This window comes from Camelus dromedarius, chromosome 11, assembly GCF_036321535.1.
Source record: "Camelus dromedarius isolate mCamDro1 chromosome 11, mCamDro1.pat, whole genome shotgun sequence".
Classification (NCBI taxonomy): domain Eukaryota; kingdom Metazoa; phylum Chordata; class Mammalia; order Artiodactyla; family Camelidae; genus Camelus; species Camelus dromedarius.
The window spans coordinates 20,581,289-20,601,874 of record NC_087446.1 but is presented as its reverse complement, the minus strand read 5'-3'; the positions used below and the strand labels follow the sequence as shown (position 1 = coordinate 20,601,874).

The window sequence follows — 20,586 nt, the reverse complement described above, 5'->3', positions numbered from 1 at the left end:
CTCATTTAAATTACATGTTTTTTCCTCTAAAACTTAGATGGATTAATATTTTCTTACACACTTAACAACATTAAGTACACTGCTGTTAGAAAAATTATCCATCGATTAATTGGAATTATTAATTATAAACATGGTTAAAAGATATTGTTACTTAAATTTTTATTGTAGCAAAAGATACATAAAATTTACCATTTTAACCATATTTAAATGCACAATTCAGTGGCATTAAGCACATTCAGTCTGCTGCAACCATCACCACTGTTTCCAGAACATTTTCACGATCCCAAACAGTATACTGTAATTCTTGATTTCTTCTCTCTCAAGCCCCTGGTAACCACAATTCTACGTTCTTGTATGTTCATATATATGCATATTCATATTGCATATTCAATTTATAATTTACCTATTCTAGGTACCTTGTACTTGGAATCAAAAAGCAGTATATTATCACCCACTTTTTCTCTAATTTACCAACTACAACTGTTGAAGAAACTCAAGTTGAGATCTATTTAGATAATCCTATTAGAAATAATAAATCGCATCAATATTTCTAGAACTCTGAATGCTAAACAGCTGAGTTTTATTTCTCTTGTAGGGGGAATATTGGTATTTCACTGGTATAAAATACCAATGAAAATAAAGAGGGCAAAAAAATCTTAATTTATGGGCATATTCTATTTATCATGTTCAAAGATCTAGGTCAAAGAAAGACACTGAGCAGTTAAGTTTGTAAAACTTTGGAATCATGCTTGGGCTGGTCACTTAATTTGATCTTCTTTTAAAGTTCATTTTCTTTTATTTATTCTTTGAAACTCGTATCTACAAATTTGCTTTTCTAAAAAGGTTTAAAGTGTAGTAGACTAATAGCAATTGAAAAAAATAAAAGATCAGATGTTCATTCATAAAATCCTACACACACACACATCAATGATGGGCTATAATTTTTTTTAAAGTTAAGTCCTTTGAGAGGTATAACTCAGTCAAGTTTTCAGGAAAATTCTGTACCAGGATATATATTTTCCCTTGCGTTTAGACACATTCATTACTCATTTTATTTCTGCCATCTAACCTTTTATAAAGCTACATCTTGATTTGTCATAACCAGTAAAGTATCTGAAAACTAGAAGCTGGATTGAATCTACATGAACATTCTGCCAGAAAATAATCAATGGTATCATGATAGTAGAAAGGTCACATTGAGTTTGAAGACCATTTCTAGTGTTTCTCAAAATATCTTTCTTACCTGCAGTGAACAACCATAGGTGTGGTGTCATGAGCTCTGCTTGCTCGAACCAGCTTCACAAAGTGAACTAGAGGGGCGCTGCTCTCAGGCACCCCGTGCTCAGGCCAAGCAGTGAAGTTGCACTGTCGAATGGTCACGCAGTCCCCGTGCTAGACAACATGAGGGCGTAAAGGAGCATAATCACATGATTTAAGTACCACAGTGAAAACTGAAGTTTCCAGCTTTCCGAGGTGATCAAAATGACTATTTACCAAACAGAAGAAACTGGGTTTTCATGATTTTCTCTAAGGGAAGCCTTCTACTGGTGCTATGATAAAGAAGACTGTCTTTTGATGTGAGTGGAAACCGTGAGAAGGCTTGCAAACAGATGTTAATGTAGGGTATTTATATTCAACTGTGGGGTAACATTTTGCAGCTCCAGAATAGTAGATTTTGAACAATTCTGACCTAAGAGCTTAAATAAACACATTCACTAATTATTCAAAGCACAGGTATTGAGCATTTGATAATGTCAGAAAGTATAGAGATCCTTTTATCATTTTTTGTGTGGATAGGTGTTTGTCTAATATAAGTGGGATCCTATGCTGTCACTTCTGTACTGGTTCTGGATTAAACAGAAAATCCAATTATCAGGTTGCAGATAGAGACAAGTGATTTGGGGAATTCCTGTGTTAAGTCAAATATTATAGTTTCTTCAGTGATACACTTAGTGATCTAATTGCTTCCTGCTTTCTTCCCTTGTCTGCTGAAGACTTTGATATTAACTGGTTAATATACACTTTATATAATTGAGAATTTTAACAGTGACATACATATTGAAGGCAGACGCCAATTCAAAACTTCTTTTTAGAAAATAATAGAAAAGCATTATTGAATATATAGTATCAAGGAATACTGCTAGAAATTGTCCTTTAGATATTTAGAACATTCATATTTTCTATCATGTTTGACTTCCCCTCCTTTTTTTTTTTTTTTTTTTTTTTTTTACCCTTTCAATTTTCAGATCTCTGATGGTCCAATCTATTTGAACATCCTCCATTAGCTTTGTAATCACTATATCGCCGAAGACAGTGACGGGTTTGTTGTCCTCTGGCCAATACTGATGGCATCTGATCTGTATTCAGAGAAAATCACCAGTCATAAGAACCATTGTTTTATATATATATCAGTATATCACAGTTATCGCTACTGAGTTAAAGCTGCCTTATAGATGTTCAAGTCATTGATGACTCAGAGTATTAGCTGAAATCATCACGTGTATATTAACTCAATAGTAAAATAATATTTTGTGAAAAGATTTTCAAGTAACTTACCCGCCCTTTTTCGAAACACTGTGTTAGCATTACTAATGTTTTCGCTCTTGTTTCCCACACCATTCTCCAAAAATCGCCAACTGTTCCTGGTAATGGCCCTTGAGTGGCAATAAATTCATTTGGACATAAGTAGCCCTAGGATGATACAGTTACAACACTGCATCAGTATTTACATGTACGTGGTATTCTTTAGTTTTTGAGCAAGACATGGAAAACATGCTGGTTGTAAGATGACAGGATTTTAAAATATTGTATATTTTGAATGCTAGATAATATTAAATACTCAAAATTTCCAACATTAATTTAACCTCACACTATGATACACTATACAACTAACTGTCCTTCAAATTTATTTCTAACTTTGAATAAAACAATGAAGGCTAAATAATAATACCACTTTATGGCAGCCAAATATGATAGGCATCTTATACTTAATGTTTCAATTAATTTGTGAATTAGTACTCTGGTTATCCTACAGACGAAGATACTGATTAAGAAAAATGTGAAGTAATTTGCTCAAGGTCTCACAGTTGGTGAGACAAGCCTGAGTCCAGAGCCAGCTCTCTTGCTTGCTCCACTGTTAACTGTCATATGTTTTTGGATGGTACAGATATTTTCAAGAAATATCTTCCTTCCTCCAAGAAATTACTTATCTATGTAAACTAAGGCATTAGCATTTATTCTTCAGAGCTCCAAACCAAGAGTAATGTGGAGGTAATAAGAAGGTTCATGTAACTAATAAAGGACCTGAGGTTTGTCTCAGCCCTATTATGACAGCTCTTGCACATTTTATCAAATTGTTCCAAAACTCAGTCCATTCACCTGTAATGTAAGCATTACATTGAGCCATTTGAGTAATACCTGTGGATTTGTCTTAAGAAAGGTACTGTTTTGAGTAAGGAAATAGTGATCGAATTACATCTATTCCAAACATCAAAATATTTTAAGGAATGAGGATTAAAGGTGAATTTTATTTTTAAATTGGAATTGTCTCAGTAGTCAGAAAATATAGTATTACACAAGAATAATACACATTTTAAAGTTCAAGGGGCCCTAAAATCTAATCCAACCAGTTTATTTTACTTTAAAGAATAATGAGCCACTTTAGGTGATTTTTCCAATTCACAGTGCTAGCCAGTGACAGTTTCTGGGGTAAAACCTTGAGTCTCTTACATAAGCTACATGCTAAAAGCACTTCTGTGCTTCCAGTCTCAGTTGAATATTTTAATACATAAATATTTTGCATCGTAAGGGTTTTTTTAGGTTAAAAAAGTAATATATAGTCAATGTAGAATGTTTAGAAAATTCAGAAAAAAACATAAAGCAGAATGTGGACTTAATCTCCCTATCTAGAATGAAGTACCATTAATGTTTTGGTCAGTTTCTTTACAGGCTTTTTAAATGCACATTCCTCCATTCAAATAATACTTACCAGTGCCTACTACGTTCCAGGTGTTATTCTAGGAGCTGAGGATTCATCCCTGACAAAAGACACTAACATTCTTACCCACGTTTATCTATGTTATTCTAGTTAAGGGAACTAGACACTCAGTCTATTAAATAAACAGCGTACGTAGATGTTTTCAAAGTGTTAAGTGCTATGAGAGAGGGTTTTCAGAAAATAAGGTGTTCAGAAAAGACTCATTGGTGAAATCTGAGCAAAGACTTGAAGAAGAAAGGGCGTAAGCCCTTCAAGATTCGGAGGAAAAAGGTTCCAGGCAGAAAGTCAAGTGTGACAGCATTAAAGGAGAGATGTGTCTGGAATGTTCTAAGAACAGCAAATGGGTGGAGTTGGAGTGAGTGAAGGGGTGACATACAGAGCAAGGAGGGGAGGGTAACAGGGCTTTAGGTCCAAGAATAGGTAATTATAAGAATTTGGTTTTTACTCTGAATGAAATGGAAAACCATTGAAAGATTTTGAACATATCATGTGGTTGAACAGTTTCACCCTGGTTTCTGTAAGACCAGCCTATAGAGGTTTAAAGAAGGGAGGATCATTAGAAAGTTAATGCAACAGTTTGACTAAGGGTGTAGTTAGGGTGGTAGCAGTGGGGATTGTGAAAGGGAATAAGATCTGGGTGTATTTTGAAGAGAGCCAAGGGAATTTGCTTATGGATTGGATATGGGGTATAAGAAAGATAGAGGAGTCAATAATGATTCCAAATGAAGATGGGGAAGACTTCAGCATTTGCAGATCTAAAAGGAAAATCAAGAATTCATACTGGACATACTAAACTTGAAATCCCTTTTGGATATTCAAGTGGGATTATCATGAAGGCAATTGGGTATATGAACCTGGAATTGAGAAAGAATTCCAAACTTGAGATACAGTTTGAAAGTAGTCAGCAAATAGATCTTACTTAAAAATCACGAGAATGGTTGAGATTATCAAGGAAATGAATTTGGAAAGAAATAATAAATTGATAGGATTGTGCTCTATATAATTTCAATGTTTGGTGGCCAAGGAGATAAGAGTTAACTAATGAGACTGAGATAAAAGTGTTAAAGCTATAGATGGAAAATCCAGAGAATGGTGTCCTGGAAGCCAAATGAAGAAAGCACTTCAAGGGTGAGGACAATTGATTGCAATTGATCAGTTTATAAAATGTTTCTCCTGGTCATTTGCATTTCCCTTTTTCAGAACTCGGTGTCCTTTGGTACTATAACCTTCTATCAAAGTGGAAAAAATCTGATGTTTCAGATACTGGTATAGCTCATTTCCATCATAGGACTGACTCTTCAATCTATAATTATGATGAAAGCTATCCTCAGAGTAATTTCAGCCATCCCAGGTTGACAGGGGAGATAATTTGGGGACTTTGGGGCCTTCCTCTTTTCCCGTTACTTAATTATTATTACTAGTCTTACTATTAGCTTCTATGGCATTATGACTTTGTTTATTTCCATCTGTTCCTGGCATCCTAAACAAAGCAGATTTCCCTGAAGTAAAAGTAATACATTGTACTGCCCACTCCAGTACTGAAACCTGCCCTAATGTAAAGTGCTTTCCATCTGGGCCTGCTTACCATGCAGCTCAGTAATGATTATGCACATCATAAGGGTCACAGTGACTTTGCTGTAAGATTTATTACATCACTTGACTATAGCAGAATACACACACACACACACACACACACTCACACACACAATCAGACTTCTTAGTTTATTACTCATCCTGCATTATCTTCTCACGGTTGCCTCTTGACAACCTACAATATTTAAAGGGAACATTGGGGGTTCGTGAATATTCCTTTGTGTATGAAATCTGTGTTGTTCAGTTATACCTCCTAAAACTGGTTTCCTTCCTAATCATATTCATATCCTACACTGTCATCATTCCGTAACTGATTGAACATTATAGGGGAAGAGCTATCCATGTGTATCTACTGACTGGTAAATAAAAATGATACAAATCAGTAGATCACCGATGTAACAATTTGTTCTTGCTCTGTTCTATTGTATCACAGCTCTGCTTAGTTAACCTCACTCTATATTAAAATTGAAGCCAGTGAGTGACAATATAAGGGAATGTATCTTGTTTTTAATCTATATATTTGAGTTGTTTGGTGATAGAAACATGGCCTTAGGAGGAAATAGGTGAATCAATGCCAAGAGAGGCTAATATCTAATTATCAGTAATTTTTCAGAAAGAGTTCCAAGCTGAATGGTGTAATTAAATAACCACAAGAGCAATTCCTACTCTGAGGTCCCATGATTGTGTCAACCCAAGCAGCCATCTTGGGTTCATCTAAGGTTTCTTTGTACCTATGATGGTGGTGGGCATTGAGAGAACCAAAGAGCCATGGACAAGGAGAGGGAGAGAGGTCCTTAAAACACTTTGGTTTTATTCAGTATTCAATCCAAGGCAGCAAGCATTTATTATATATGATGTGCGACATAGTCAATTAGGCATATAACACTTCACCCCATGTTGGTTCATTTCAGATATGTTTATTGAGTAGCTACCATGAGTGCACATTGTACAAGTAGCTGAGGATAGAACATGGCATCAGAGTCCTCTGATGGACTCAGACTCTAGAAGGGAAGAAGAGCATAAGAGGTTTTTGTATTGCATGGACATAACTGTCCTTTCGGTTAATTTTTCTTTGGAGGAGCGATTGGCAGACCTCATTGGGTACAGAGGCTACTGACTAACCTGAAACAGTGGAAAGACCCGGGGATATGTAGCTTGAAATTGTACATTAGCCACTTACTAATGAAATGATTGGTGTGTAAATTGCAGTCTCTATTATGGGCCTCCATTTCCCCATCTATAAAATGGGAGTACAGAATGTTGTTGTAAGGAACTGGTACAATTAAATCCATAGAGGTTGTAATGAATTTATTGTTTTAAATAGTTGGAAGAGTAATTATAATGGCAGTATTTATGTTTTATAAAAATATGAAATATATAAAAAAAGCAACTTACAGAAACATAGCTGGCATTAATGTAATCCGATCCTGGAATACTAGCATCAGCTATCAGCTTCACTCTGTTATTATTATCTAGAAGAAAATATAAGAAATTAGTGCAAATTCACTCTTTAAATTGTCATTACCTTCTTACTGTAAAAGTAATACAAAGAAGTTTATGATTTAACATTGAACATTACAAATGGCTGTAAAATTTTAAAGTAGAAATTCCCTCTCATTCCATATTGCAGTACCCAGAGACGGTGACTATTAATATGTTCTTGTATTTATTTACAGAATTTTCTATACATATTCATATAAAATTAACCACAAAGGGGGTGACATAACACTCCATTCTGCAGAACTTTTTAACGTGTATCTTTCCATACTAGCATAAACAGTGCTATCTAGCTTAATATTTTTAAAAGCTGTATAGTATTTCATTGTTTGAATATAACATACTTATTTTGCTTTTTATGATGATTAAAACTCACCTTATTTTGTTATTATTATAAAATGCTGAATAAATATAAGTGGACTTTTTGCATATACGTTGGAGTGTATTTGCAGAATACATGACCAGCAGTAAAATTCCCAAATCATATTATGCAGCTCAAATTCTGAAACATATTGCCAAACTGTCCTCAAATTATATCAGTTTACACTCTGAACAAAAATGTTTGTAGAATTCTGATTCCTCTTACTTTCACTACCACAAGATGTTATTAAACATTGTAATTTATTATCTTTTGATATACACAGATTGATGTCTCATAGTATTTATTTTGATTTCCTTAAATATAAGAGAAATTGAGCTTCTTAGCTTTGTGTATTGTCCATATTAAATATCTTTTCTATTAATTGCCATTTAATATTATACTATTTTGAAAAATATTTTATACTAAAAATATGATATATGTACTGAAATTTTCTCTTGGTTTGTCATTTGTCTTTAACTCTGTTAGCCAGCTGCTAGCTATCCTGTCATATAAAATTTATATCTTTTGTAATCCAATTTCTCATTTTTTATTATGGCTCCACTATGGCTTTTTGTGTCCCATATACAAAGGTCTTTGTCACACCAATATTCCTATTTTCACAAATTGATTCATATTTTCTTCTGGATCTTTAATGGGTTATTCTGCTTTTGTCTTAAATACTTTGATTTTTGATCCTTTTTTTTTTTTTTTTTTTGGAACAGAATAAGGTAAAATCTGTCTTATTGTTTGTTGCCATTTGGAGCAACAAATAATCCGTCCTTTCCCTCTTGTTCAAAACACTGCTTTTGGCATACACTAGTTTTCTATACGTGTTTAGTTCTGTTTCTGAACCATTTATTCACTTCCTTTAATTTATCTGCCTACTCTTTCTTTAATACCAAACTTCTAATTATTATTCGTTAGACTATTTTAAGGTCTGGAAAAATTAGATGCCCTCCACCTATTACTTGTCTTCAAAGAAAAGTGTCGATAATTATTTTTCCCTGAGGATTTTTACCAAGTTGGTATTACAACTGACATATCAAGTGCTAATTTTAACTAGATAAGGAAATGACACAAAGTATCTATTACTCCTTAATTACTTGAATTAAAAAAAAGTTGTAATGAGAAAGCATTCAGTAGTGGAGGAAATGGGTGAGTGGGTTTGGGTTTTGAGTTCCAGATGATCTAGCTACCATTGATAAAGGCCCTGGAGGAATTACTTAACTCCTCTGTTCCTTTGTTACCACGGCTATAATACATAGTTAGAGTACTTTATTTGGTAGAATATTCTTGAGGAAAAGTTCTATGAAAGCTTATAGAACTTATAAAGCTGTGTAGAACTCAAAACATGTTCTCATATTCTTAAAATTCAGAATGGCTTTGCAGTATCATTAGTAATTATATGACCTAACCAATGGGTTTAAATATGGGGAATTGTTTAAGCAAATTTATGTGAATGATTTATGTCCCAAAGATTTTGAATTTGGTATGATCTAACTACTTGAATGACATCATGGCCAGTCATGTAACTGAGGAAGGGAAGCCATCAGGTTTCTGTTCACTCGATACGATACGCCTGCTTATAACTATCTGAGTCAACAGCAAGTGAAATTTTTCTTCATGGCGTGGAACACTTTGGAAGGTCATAGTGTCCTGTCAGACAGAGATTTGGAAATCTCTTCTGCACGCATTTGCTGCTAATTCTAGTATCTTAAAGCCCTGTAAGCGAATATCTTCTAAAATGCACTATGATATTTGAAATCCTGCTTCCTACATTACTCAGGGGAAACAATGCACTTCACTTAGCTGGGCTTAAGCTAAAATTCAGACTATATTAAAAGGAATTCATTCTCTGTGGGAGAAAAAACCTTTCTTTGGCTTCATGGTTTCTCTGCAAGCACAGTGGGAGTCTATATATAGTTTAAGCATTTCATTTGCTTGTTCCCAGTGTGTGTGCGTGTGTGTAGCAAGGGTGTATTTGCCCACAGAAGTGGATGTGAGTTTACAGCTTACCTTCCAACCCAGGTTAGGGAAGTGGGCTTATTATGTCCAGACCAGAGACCCCAAGGGCCGGTTACTGAATTTTATTCACCCGGAAAGTTAGCAGCTTTTAAAAATAGGCAATCTATTGATTTTTTTTTTTTAACTAACACTCACAGGAACTAATATTTACTGAGAGCTTCCTGTGTCCTGGTACTAGGCAGAGTGATTTACATGGTTATTTCATCTACCTCCTTGAAATAAACGTAGGAGGGAAACATCACTGAATTATCTGTCCAGTCACTAAGGTCATTAGTAGGTAAACAGAGTAGCAACCCAAGAAATTTGATTAGAGCCCACATGGTCTTAATCATTTTACTGTACAGCGGCCAGTATGTGTGAGTTGAATCATTTATTTTAATAACATTCTTGAAAATATATAAAATTCTTGCTAAGAAAAAATATAAAATTCTTCCTAACAAAATTATTTCTTATAGTACCTCCAATTCTTTAAGAGAACAGTTAAGAAAAAGCTTTCCCCTAAAAAATCCATTAAAGGATATTGAATGTGGATATAGTATATTATTTGGAAAATTACTGCAAGTTTTCTGTACTGAAATTAAGAAGAAAGCAGAACAATTGGACACAATCCATTTGTCTCTAGTGAAGGTGAAAAAAAAATGCACGCAATGCTTATAATATTCCAGACGTCCTTGATTTACAGTATAATTCCACCACTAGTTATTTTTTGTCTTAGCCTCAGGTATCAGGGGAATCTTACCCCTCAGTTCTCCTTGTGGTTGTAAGGACATTTATTTAGTTCTGTGGCCCACTCTTACTCTCTTCTCGTTCTGAGTGCTAGCTGCTAGCACTGCGTGACCTCAAGCCATTGTGGGAACCCAGAAAAGGGTGCACTGAGATCTTAGTAATAAAAGATCAAAATGTCACATTCTAAAAATGTCTCACATACCAAATTTTTACATATTTTAAGTCAGGTACTCTTGGTCTTTGGAAATAAGTTAGATATATTTTATTTACTTATTTTGTATATAGTGATATATTATAAATTCAGCCAAATATATAATTGTAAATAAACATTAAATATTCTGTAGTTACTGTCCTTCAATCAGACTGCAGTAGTTTTCACAGAATATCACTAAATAAGCATAAAGCAGACAACCTGAAGGAAATTTAAATATGGATGAATATAAAAACATGAGAATTTCCGCATCTCTTAAACTTAAGATGCATCCAACCCAGGTTAACTCTGTGAAAGAGAAAACAGGAGGACTTGTTAAGAAAGGTCATGCCACAGGAATTTGGAGATGAAATACTAACATTCCCTTATTTCCTACAATAACGTCTTACTTGTCAACTTACTCGTATAGTCATTTACCTATGATTTGTTTTGTTCCGGAAAGGATTTTAGGTGGTTAAAAGCTATTTGTATTTTCATCCTTTTCTAATTCTTGGGAATTAACAGATTCCATTAGATTACTACCTCCTATATCATGTTTCCCTAAATTTGTTTACTTCATGCCTCAGTTATCCTCTTGTTCTAGAATAACAGAATATGGTCCCTTTCTTCCTATCCACATCCTTATAATTTTACATTCTGCGATTATATGCTTCTCTAAATCCATGTCTTCTTAGACAGAAGAGTTCAATTTTTATAGGTATAAAATTTTCCCCAATGTAGTTTTGAAAAGGCATAGAACATAGAAACACGTGTGTGTGTGTGTATGTGTGTGTGTATATATATATATACACATATATATATGTTAATTCTAAAATTAGGACTATTTTAAAACTCTAGATTTTGAAACCATATTGACAGTTTTTTCAGAGCTTCACAAATACCACTTTTTAATTTCATAATAGAAAAATGTATTGAATCAGAATATAGTTAGTAGAAACATCTGTTGAATAAATGGAGTATCAAACATACAGCTATTATTAGCAAAGGAATGCTGTCTTTTTTCTTTGACATCACTGTTAATCCTTAAAGCAATAATGCAGTTTCTTTTCTTACTGATTGAAAAATGAAGCTATGTTTACCATGGTAAAGCACAAGCCTGCCTCCTTGGTAAAACTAGTCCTCATAAGCATACATTTACTCTGATCTCCATGAATATCTTGCAGTGCTTTTATATTCCGTAAGAAAGCACTCCCATGCTCTTAAGGGAAACCAATGCACAAAGTTACGTGTAAACTTTCCCTTTTCATTTGAGAACTAGGTCTGTAGGAAGATATCAGAGAGCTTCATTACTTGGGTTAAATTACAAAGCTAAGAAGCTACTAGGTCTACAGTTTCTTTGCACCTGCATGAGTGAACCTTGTGTGAACAAGCTGAGAACCGTGTACATTCACTTTAATAAACATTAACAAACAAAAGAGATACAATTTAAATGTTGCTGCTAAGAAAATACATTATTATAATTCAATTAATATGTAATAAGATATATTTAAGCAAAAATGCTAAAATGCATTTTGGGCTCATTTGAAAATATTTCACAGCTAAAATCAGAGACAGTAAGTGCACGTACATGGTTTTATGTTTGGAAAGCGATTTTTTGCTCTGTTCCAAGGCAGGTCAGCATCAGTGGAAGAAAGATCCTGAAGAAACTTAGGTAATTCCTGTGGATCAAAGTCATTGCAAAGTTTAGATTGATTTCAGATGTAAACAAGAAGTTCCACATAGTAAAAGACTATTCTTTACTCTAAACCCTTTTACTTTTAAAATGAAAACACCTCTCATCACTGTGGAAGCAAGATCAAATGAACAGTAATGGACTCAGATGAACTTCCACTGAAAATGAAACAATTTCCTGAATAGAATTGGTCATTTAGGTTACTGCTTCCTTTGGGATCCCTTCTCTATCCTTTGGGAAGCTCTGAGGTGTGGTAACCATGTTAGCAACTCCTTTTCATACTTTACTAATGGTTTCATCAAATACACACCGTGTATTATTTAATATTTTAACGTCTCCTTAGTAGGGAAAGGCAGTCGGTGATTTATTTTTTGTTTTTTCTCCTCGGGCAGTGTGATTTCATGCCTATTAATTGGTACAACATTGGTCAGTTTGAGAAGATGCCAAAGGTCAATTCATGTTCTCAGGAGGCATTGTTAAATCGGTAGCGGAATGTGAAGGTGTGATTTAGAGTGATCAGACACAGATGAAGGGTCAAGGAGACCTGCTATTGCCATTTTGGTGAAAAACTAGGACATGATCCATCTACTATGAAGAAAGCTGGTGCAAGGAAACATGTTCATTATTTTGTTGAATTCACACTTACGAATTTTGTAGTTTTCCATATTAGAAATATCTCAGTTGACCATATTCCTCAAAAAGTGTTAAAACTGTGGGGTTTTGCAATTTTTCAACATTATTATAAATTATTTCTTTCAACTGGTTAATTTTCGCTTCTATCTTATTTTTCCGCAAAGAGAAAATCTGGACCGTCTTTTGCACGTGTGTGTACATGTGAGAGGAGAGGGACGGTGGAAGCATCCGAATTCCGGTTATGTTGGCACAAAAGGCTTAGAAAAAAAATTTTTTAGCCAAGTGAGGAATCCTAGAACAGCCTCCTTGTGTCAGGTTTTGGGAGTACATGTCAGCATATTTATGAGAAACAAAGAAATAGAGGGGAAAAGAAGGGGAAGTAGAAATCACCTGAAAAGTGGGACTTCTGTTCCAGAGTTAGTTCACAGGGAAGTTTCCATTTAGAGATTGAAATAACTCTGGCCTTGATAATCAATACTGAGTTACGAGGTTGATTGTTTGGATAGTAAGGTTACACTCAGTGGCCTTGTTCTTAACAGGGCACACAGGGCCTCAACCGCCCTTCCCACTAAACTCCTCCTACTGTTTCCTCTCTGCAGTGGGATCACAGACCAGCGGGGCTGGCTTACATCCTTCGGCTTTTGCATTCGTGCTCTCGTCGAGAACACCTGTTCCCCTTTATCTGCTCATTGGACTTTTGCTCTGTCTTCAGGTTCATCTGGCAGGTCACCTTTTTGTGGAGTCTCTTCCGATTAGAAGTATCCTCACTTCTTTCTGCATGTCTCTATCATGATAAGTGTATTCATGATTTTTCTTTTATACATGTCTGCAGTTCTTATCATAAAATGAACTTCTTGGTGGTAGAAATCATAATAGCAAATACTTGTGCCAGCCACTATTCTTAGCATTACACACATTCAGTTTAGTAGTCACAACTCAATGAGATACTCTCATTTTGCAAATGAGGACACTGAAGAACAGAGTGTAAGTGATGTGCCCGAGGTCACTTAGCTGTTGTGTTGAACTGATATATATCAGTGTGCCAAATACAAGGCCTGTCACATAGTAGGAGCTTAGTAATATTTAAGGTGTAAGCACATATGACCTGAGGTACAAGGTGTGTCAAAGATTTGTATCAAATATGCATTTGCTTATAAAAACATAATTCTGCCTTGAAAATTAATGTAGCACTAGGATAAAAAGCAATTTAAAAACCATGTTCCTTAGATACCTAGATACATTTACATAACATATATATGCATACAACTTACATACTTACATTAAAAGAAAAACCATGATCTTCAAAAAAGTTAAACTAGAAATTTTCTCAATATAACATATGGGTAAATGTTATGGCTAATAAAACTTTTCATCTACTCAGTTATGTATAATGTAACTATATTCACTCCCATTCTAGTGAAATTACACTTTTGCTCGTGAAAAAGAGTTCTTGCTGCATAAATGCTAGGAAGTTTTACAGTACCATTGATTCTGTTACATCCAGACCAATATTACTTAATAAGCATAACCAAAAAGCTGTAGGAAATACCATTAATCTTCTCACATTTTTGTTATTATTCCCTGAGAGACTGAAATATTATGATCCTGAATTACTCAAGCCAATTGTTTAATTCTTTGTTCACAGACTAAAAAGTTCATGAAAAAGATTGAAATAAAGGTTTTTGGTAACTTAGAAATGTTTTATTTTTATAATACAAAATAATCATCTAAGGAAGGAAGGAGGCTCAAGTTTTTAACATTGATTGTAGATCTAATTCACACCTTATGTTTCAATATAATTTCAATTTTGTAGATATATAAAATGCTAAAGGCAGTAAAATTAATCGTAACTTTTAAACAGTGTTAAAAGTGACAAGTGCTGAAGTTTATTTATTCTATATAATGTAAAATAGCATTTTACTCCATGGTCGCTTAAAAATAAGCCTGTAACACAAGTATTACTGATCTGTTTTTAAATTTTGGGGCAGTTCCAGAAATAATGTTTTTATAGGTTCTGGAAACATCGAGTTCTGTTTTCAGGTTCATCTATACCACTAACGTAAACTAAGGAGGCAAATATAAAATGGAATTATTTAGTTTCTAAATCTAAAATAATTATTTAAATATAAAAACACATTTAGGGTACCACCTACACCTCGTCCACACACAAGGACTCATGCACACCGCATTCCAGAGCCACACATCCACATCTGGGCGAGAGAGCAGAGCAGACACGGGTCCAGGCTGCCCTGGCTGGGGAGGTCTGAAGAGGAGCACCTTCTCCCGACACGGGGGGTGAACAGTTCTGTTCAGGTCGCACCAGAGGCTGCCCAGTGTAACGTTACTGTCCAAACAATCAACCTGGTAATTGGGTATTGATTATCAAGGCCAGAGTCCTTCATGGCCTTGCAGGCTTCAAATGGACATGAAATGTGACACATGAAACGACTGGAGGTCTGGCAGTGTTGTGACAACTGCTAGTAACATACCGAAAATTCCTCTTGAAACTTTAGGTTGTTGTTTGTGCAAAGCTCTTCAACATGTTGCAGGAAGGATTTCTTGCTTATCGGCCTCCAAGCAAAGAAAGGTATAAAATGGAGTCATGTTAGGTTGAGTTCTTTGCCTTTAGCGAGGGGTCTGCCTTTATAGTTAGCAAGTTAAAGAACCAGGGACATTTCATAACCACCCAGCCCTTTAGAGTCACTCTGTCATATTTACAACATTAACTTTCCCCATTTAAGTTCACTTTCTTTGTATTTCACAGCACAGAAATCCTTCGGTATTTAAGTGACTTTAAATGAATGATTTCACATTTTAATGAAGAAAATTTTTCAAGTAAATGTAAGAGCATGAAGTTATCACTGAATGCTAAAGCACATAATACCTCTTTGTCATACAGAGAACATTTTATACGTTACAAGGTTTTAGAAGATATAAAATATTGCAGTGACCTCATTCTCATAACGACATGGTTTTTAAACCCTAAGGAGGTTAAATATCCCCGTATTACTTCCCAAGCTAAAATACAGACATGCAGGCTTCACCCCAGAGAGGGAGAAAGCGTTTCTCCAGTTACCATGCAATTAGTCATGCTTTTATGATTTATATCCAGCTTGGAGGTTTTTCTAACAAACATACAAAAAAGGAACCACACATTAAGATTTGTTGAATCAGCAGATCTAGAGTTGATACTCAAAAAGGAGAAAAGATATTTAACAAACTTACTTGATGGATTTTCTATAACTAAGTAACCTGCAACAGAGATTGTGTTAAATGCGTTATGAGTTGAGGTACAGCTCTTTGTGAAGGAGTTCTAATTAAAGTCAGAAAAACATAGTACATTAGTGATGTATAACATACTGTACCTTTGATGTGTGATCGTTATTTTAAATCCTGTTTCATTTTCAAAATTATATTATTTGGACCCAAATATGGCCAATAATAATTTAACTTCTCTCTCAAGGTAAGAATTTACTCTTGTATATTGTTTGGCATTTGGGGCATTACACTAAAAACAGACCACTCTTTAATATATTGCATAGTATTTACTTGTCTAAAAGACTTAATGTGGATTAAAAAAATTTGTTTCCTTTGTCCATAGAGAGTGCTGAATCAGGGAGGGTAGATCTTTGACAAATGACATCATATTGTCTAAGTCTTGTTTAATGAGAGTTTTGATGAATACATAACCATTAAAAAAATCACAATCTTTTCAATTACTTTAGGTATACATATATTTTGTGACAGTTTATTGGTCAAGTTATTTATACTCTGAAAAAAATTGAAATAATTTTTAAAAGCTATGCAACACAAACTCAGAGACGGACACATCTTTAGTGACACACTTGTCATGCACAACAAATTAGCACTGCAAAAGACACAAAAGGCAAAAAGTATAATGAAATAGCATACCCTCTTTTCTTTAAAGGTTTTAATTTAAATGTTATTAGGGATGATTTTACTGTACTTAAGTGAAGAATATGTATAAGAGAAATGTGATTTTTGAAGTAAAGGACAAATGAAAAAAGTAATTAGATTGAAAAATGTGGCATAATGAATACTATGAAAATGGTCATAAAGGGGTGTGTTCAGTGAAGAAAGCATGAGTCAGAAGAAGTGTGTTTTATTACAGTCCAGGAGTGGTGAAAACAGGAGGGTGCTGGAGCAGGCGTTGTCAGGAAGAGTGATGAATCCTTGGTCAGGGCCGTTAAGTGTCCCCAGGAAGAAGGAAGCACCTCTGTTTTTCAGAGTATAACCTAGTAGGGCAATCCATAATCAAAGGCGGCCTCACAGTGGTAAACAGCAGTGCTAGAGCGAAGTCTCGGTGGACGAGCGTGTGAGCTTCCCACAACACCTTGGAGTGGTCCTAAGAAGGCAACAGAGAAACCTTGACTCTGACTAGATGGATATGGAGATGGCTGAATGGGATACTGAATCAGAAGAGTCCTCAATTTGGGGACAGGGAGACAATATATGAATTGGAGGGCCTGGAAAGACTTCTGACATATATGCAGTGGGGACCCAGGCAACAATCAGTCCCTGTTGGGAATAATTTCCCCTTAGCAAAGACGTGCAAGAAAGAAAGACAAACCATGGGCTAGACCCACTCTACCCAAGCCCCTTAAGGTGCCGGACGCCCCAGTGCTCCTATGCCACGACGTTCCTCAGAAACAGGAAAGAAACAAGGGTTAGGTTGGGAAATCTTAATTAACTGAGCTTAAGATAGAAATGAGTGAGACACTTGAATTAGCAAGATCAATTTCCCTGCTACCACACAGACATGGAAATTCTTAAGTTGTATGAAGATCACTTTTCCTACAGGCTCCAGGATTATTTGAGGCAATACTGGCAAAAATATTTTTACTGGGCTGTCCAGAATCTGAAATAGAGCTAGTTTCTGAGCAGCCATCAGTAAGCCATTTGAAGAATCAGGACATGGTTATTAAATCCTCAAGAGACATTAAACGTGAATAATCATATTAAAAATATAAATGAGCAAGAAATAGCTAAAGCATCAGATTGTTCACATCCTTGATCTATTTTCATGAATGATCTCTATTCTTATTTAGAAATTAAGATTAATATTTTTTTTCTTTTGGTTAATTTCTTTTCAGTGAAGTAGTGGTTTGCTTTTATTCTTATTTTGCATTTGAAAAGGTCTTTCCAGAGATACTAATATAAACTTTAGGTAACTGGCTAGCTTTTGGATTTGGGTGGATATTTGTGCGTTTTCTTCTTATAAAAGACAGCGCCCTTACTGGCTTCAAATACCTGCTCCAATAATTACCAGCGATAACATCTTGAGCAAGTAACTTAATCTCTTTCTTAGTTCCTAATTTAGAGAATACGGCAAATATGTGTAAATCAAGTTTATATATGTAAAATGCTAAGGAATGCACACCTCTGGCTTTGGAAGCAACACATAAATGCTAGTTACTATCATTAGTATCATAATTGCTATTTCTAGTTCAGTTTGTAACACTCAAGCTCCTCTTACCGATCTGTTCTACAATGATACTGATATAAAGAAGGAATTTTTTTTTCCTAAAGGAATAATCTATCTTAATTTTACTCAAAACTGGAAAGACTAAATTGAGCTAAATTAAGCAGCAAGATTTCCTATTTTATTCTTCCTAATCAGAGTCCCAGAGTAAATGAGTGATCACAAAGCCAAGTTTGGTTTTCTAGTTATCAACTCAAATCCTAAATAAATCCCTAACAATATAAAGGCTGTAATAATTTTGTTTTCGTATTATCATGTGGAAAGCATTTCTAATCATGCCCTCATTTTTTACATTATTCCTTAAAACTACCCTTCACATTACCCTGTTGGCACTGCAGATATTCTCTATCAGTTTCCACCATTCCAGGTGTTTTAACCGGATTCTACTGATTCTGTAATAGCTGATACAAATATTAACTCCTCCATGGCCCTTACCCTGTTTTATTACAGAGAAAATAAATTCTTCCTTCTGTGAAACAAACTTCCTGTGGACAAATCACCTTCCACCTTGTCTTATGGCTATATACGTGTGTGTTTTAAGGACCCGTGCATTGAGGTTCATGTATACTTGAAAGCATGGGCAGGATTAATACTTGGCTTATTATATAAGTCCCGCATAAACTTATTCATAGTAGACAGTGAATAATTGTAACTATACAATTGTGGATAAATTCAGAGTAAGATACACAGTAAGCTAAATATAAGTGCTCTGATTGTTATGAGAGAATATCTGAGCTAAATGAATTTTCCAAAACAATATTCAGCAATTGAGAATTCTCAGGAAGTCCTACTCCAAGGTTGAAATAAGTATGATCAATGGATGCATCAATAAACAGTATACAAGTCTAAAAAAGCCATATGAGATCCTCTCACATTAGAGGTTAACAAGTGCTAGATACTTAGGAAATTAGATATATAAATACTAAAATCACCCTTATCTACACAAGTAATAAAAAAATAGGTTTCAGAAAAAGATCTGTTTTGGCTTTACATTTTTTTTTTGGTGTCATTCTCTGTATCTAAACCCAATCACTTTACATAAGCTGTCCTTCACATTTGTATTTACATAATGTGAGAAACAAGGATTCTAGAAGTATTTTTATGCAACTTTCCAGTCTATGCTTATCTCACAATTATGTGTGAACTGAAATCAAAACACCTATCTGGATATCTTAAATGGAGAAGACATTTTGGGATAAATTACCTATTTCAACTAAATATTAGTTGTTTTTTTTTTTTTTTTTTTTTTTTCTTGTTGTCTGAAGCCTTGATTCTTAGCCTCATACTGTATGGGTGGATTTTTCCCTTAAGTATTGGCTGCAGTCTAAATTTTATTTTTCTTTGATGTTTTAAGGTTTCATTTGTAAATAGGAAAAAAAAAGTAGTCATTTGGACAATTTATGGAGGGAATTAGAAAAGAAGGTAGGATGTAATATGAGGAAAATGCATCGACTTGTTACTGATGAAGAAATTAAAATCCTTTAAGAAAAATTGGTTAGATCAGCATAGGAAAAAACCTCACAGAAATTTGCATGAAAATCAACAATGTTGTATCAGAAGCAGTGCTGTTTTGAAATCAAGTGATCTGTGGAGACAGACTCAAATAGAAAACTTTGTGTTAATATTTTTAAAAACTTTAAAAATTGTTATATGGAGATTATTTTAGACTGGTATGGTACTGTTATTTATTTACAATAGTTGATAGACACTATCAAATTATATTCACTCCATTAGTCTATAAATCAATTGGGAAACTGGCCAGATTTCAATAAAATAACTGACCACTTTTCAATATAAAGGGCTAAACACTTTTTATTATATGAATCTTAGCTTAAATCCTATGCTGCTTTGTTGAAAGGGGTATTATTTCGTGTCTGGGCTCATTTTTTAAAAGTCTATCAAAAACTTAAATTCCACTCAGATTACTCTTGATAGATCCGGAGAGGAACCATTTATTTATGTTGGCAGTGGTGATTGAAGACCATATTGTCACAGAGAATCAGCTTTCCCTCAAGGTCAATTAGTTGAAATCTATAGGGAATTAAAATATCGTCCAGATAGAGCCAGAGATGACAGCCTATAGGTGAGCAGCTCTAAATCAGCATTACCAGTGGCACAGAGCCAATCAAGAACCTGTTAACCACATTAGCTTAAAAAGAAAAGGACCTCGAATTTTATTGCCTTAATGTAAAAATACGTATTTGTCACATTAACATGTACTTCCTATTCCAATAAAAATTTTTGAAGAATCTTTCTGGTAAAACATGCTAATTAATCTTCTCAAGTTTTGTAAAATATTGAGTGTGAGGTTTTTAGTTTATACATGTCAAGCCATTAATTATTCTGACATTTGCATCTGTTTTCTACA

The 20,586-nt window shown here is 34.5% G+C and overlaps 1 protein-coding gene across 1 annotated transcript in view; it reads right to left on the bottom strand.

The window, feature by feature from the left end:
• PTPRQ (protein tyrosine phosphatase receptor type Q) overlaps positions 1-20,586 on the bottom strand; it is a 186,761-nt gene that overhangs the window by 11,628 nt on the left and 154,547 nt on the right. The window contains exons 38-43 of the mRNA XM_031463085.2: positions 15,205-15,286; positions 11,978-12,068; positions 6,986-7,062; positions 2,557-2,691; positions 2,232-2,357; positions 1,244-1,392 (exon numbers count right to left, since the gene is read on the bottom strand). Of these exons, the coding sequence (XP_031318945.2) occupies positions 1,244-1,392; positions 2,232-2,357; positions 2,557-2,691; positions 6,986-7,062; positions 11,978-12,068; positions 15,205-15,286 (660 nt within the window). The remainder of the gene's footprint in view (positions 1-1,243; positions 1,393-2,231; positions 2,358-2,556; positions 2,692-6,985; positions 7,063-11,977; positions 12,069-15,204; positions 15,287-20,586) is intronic.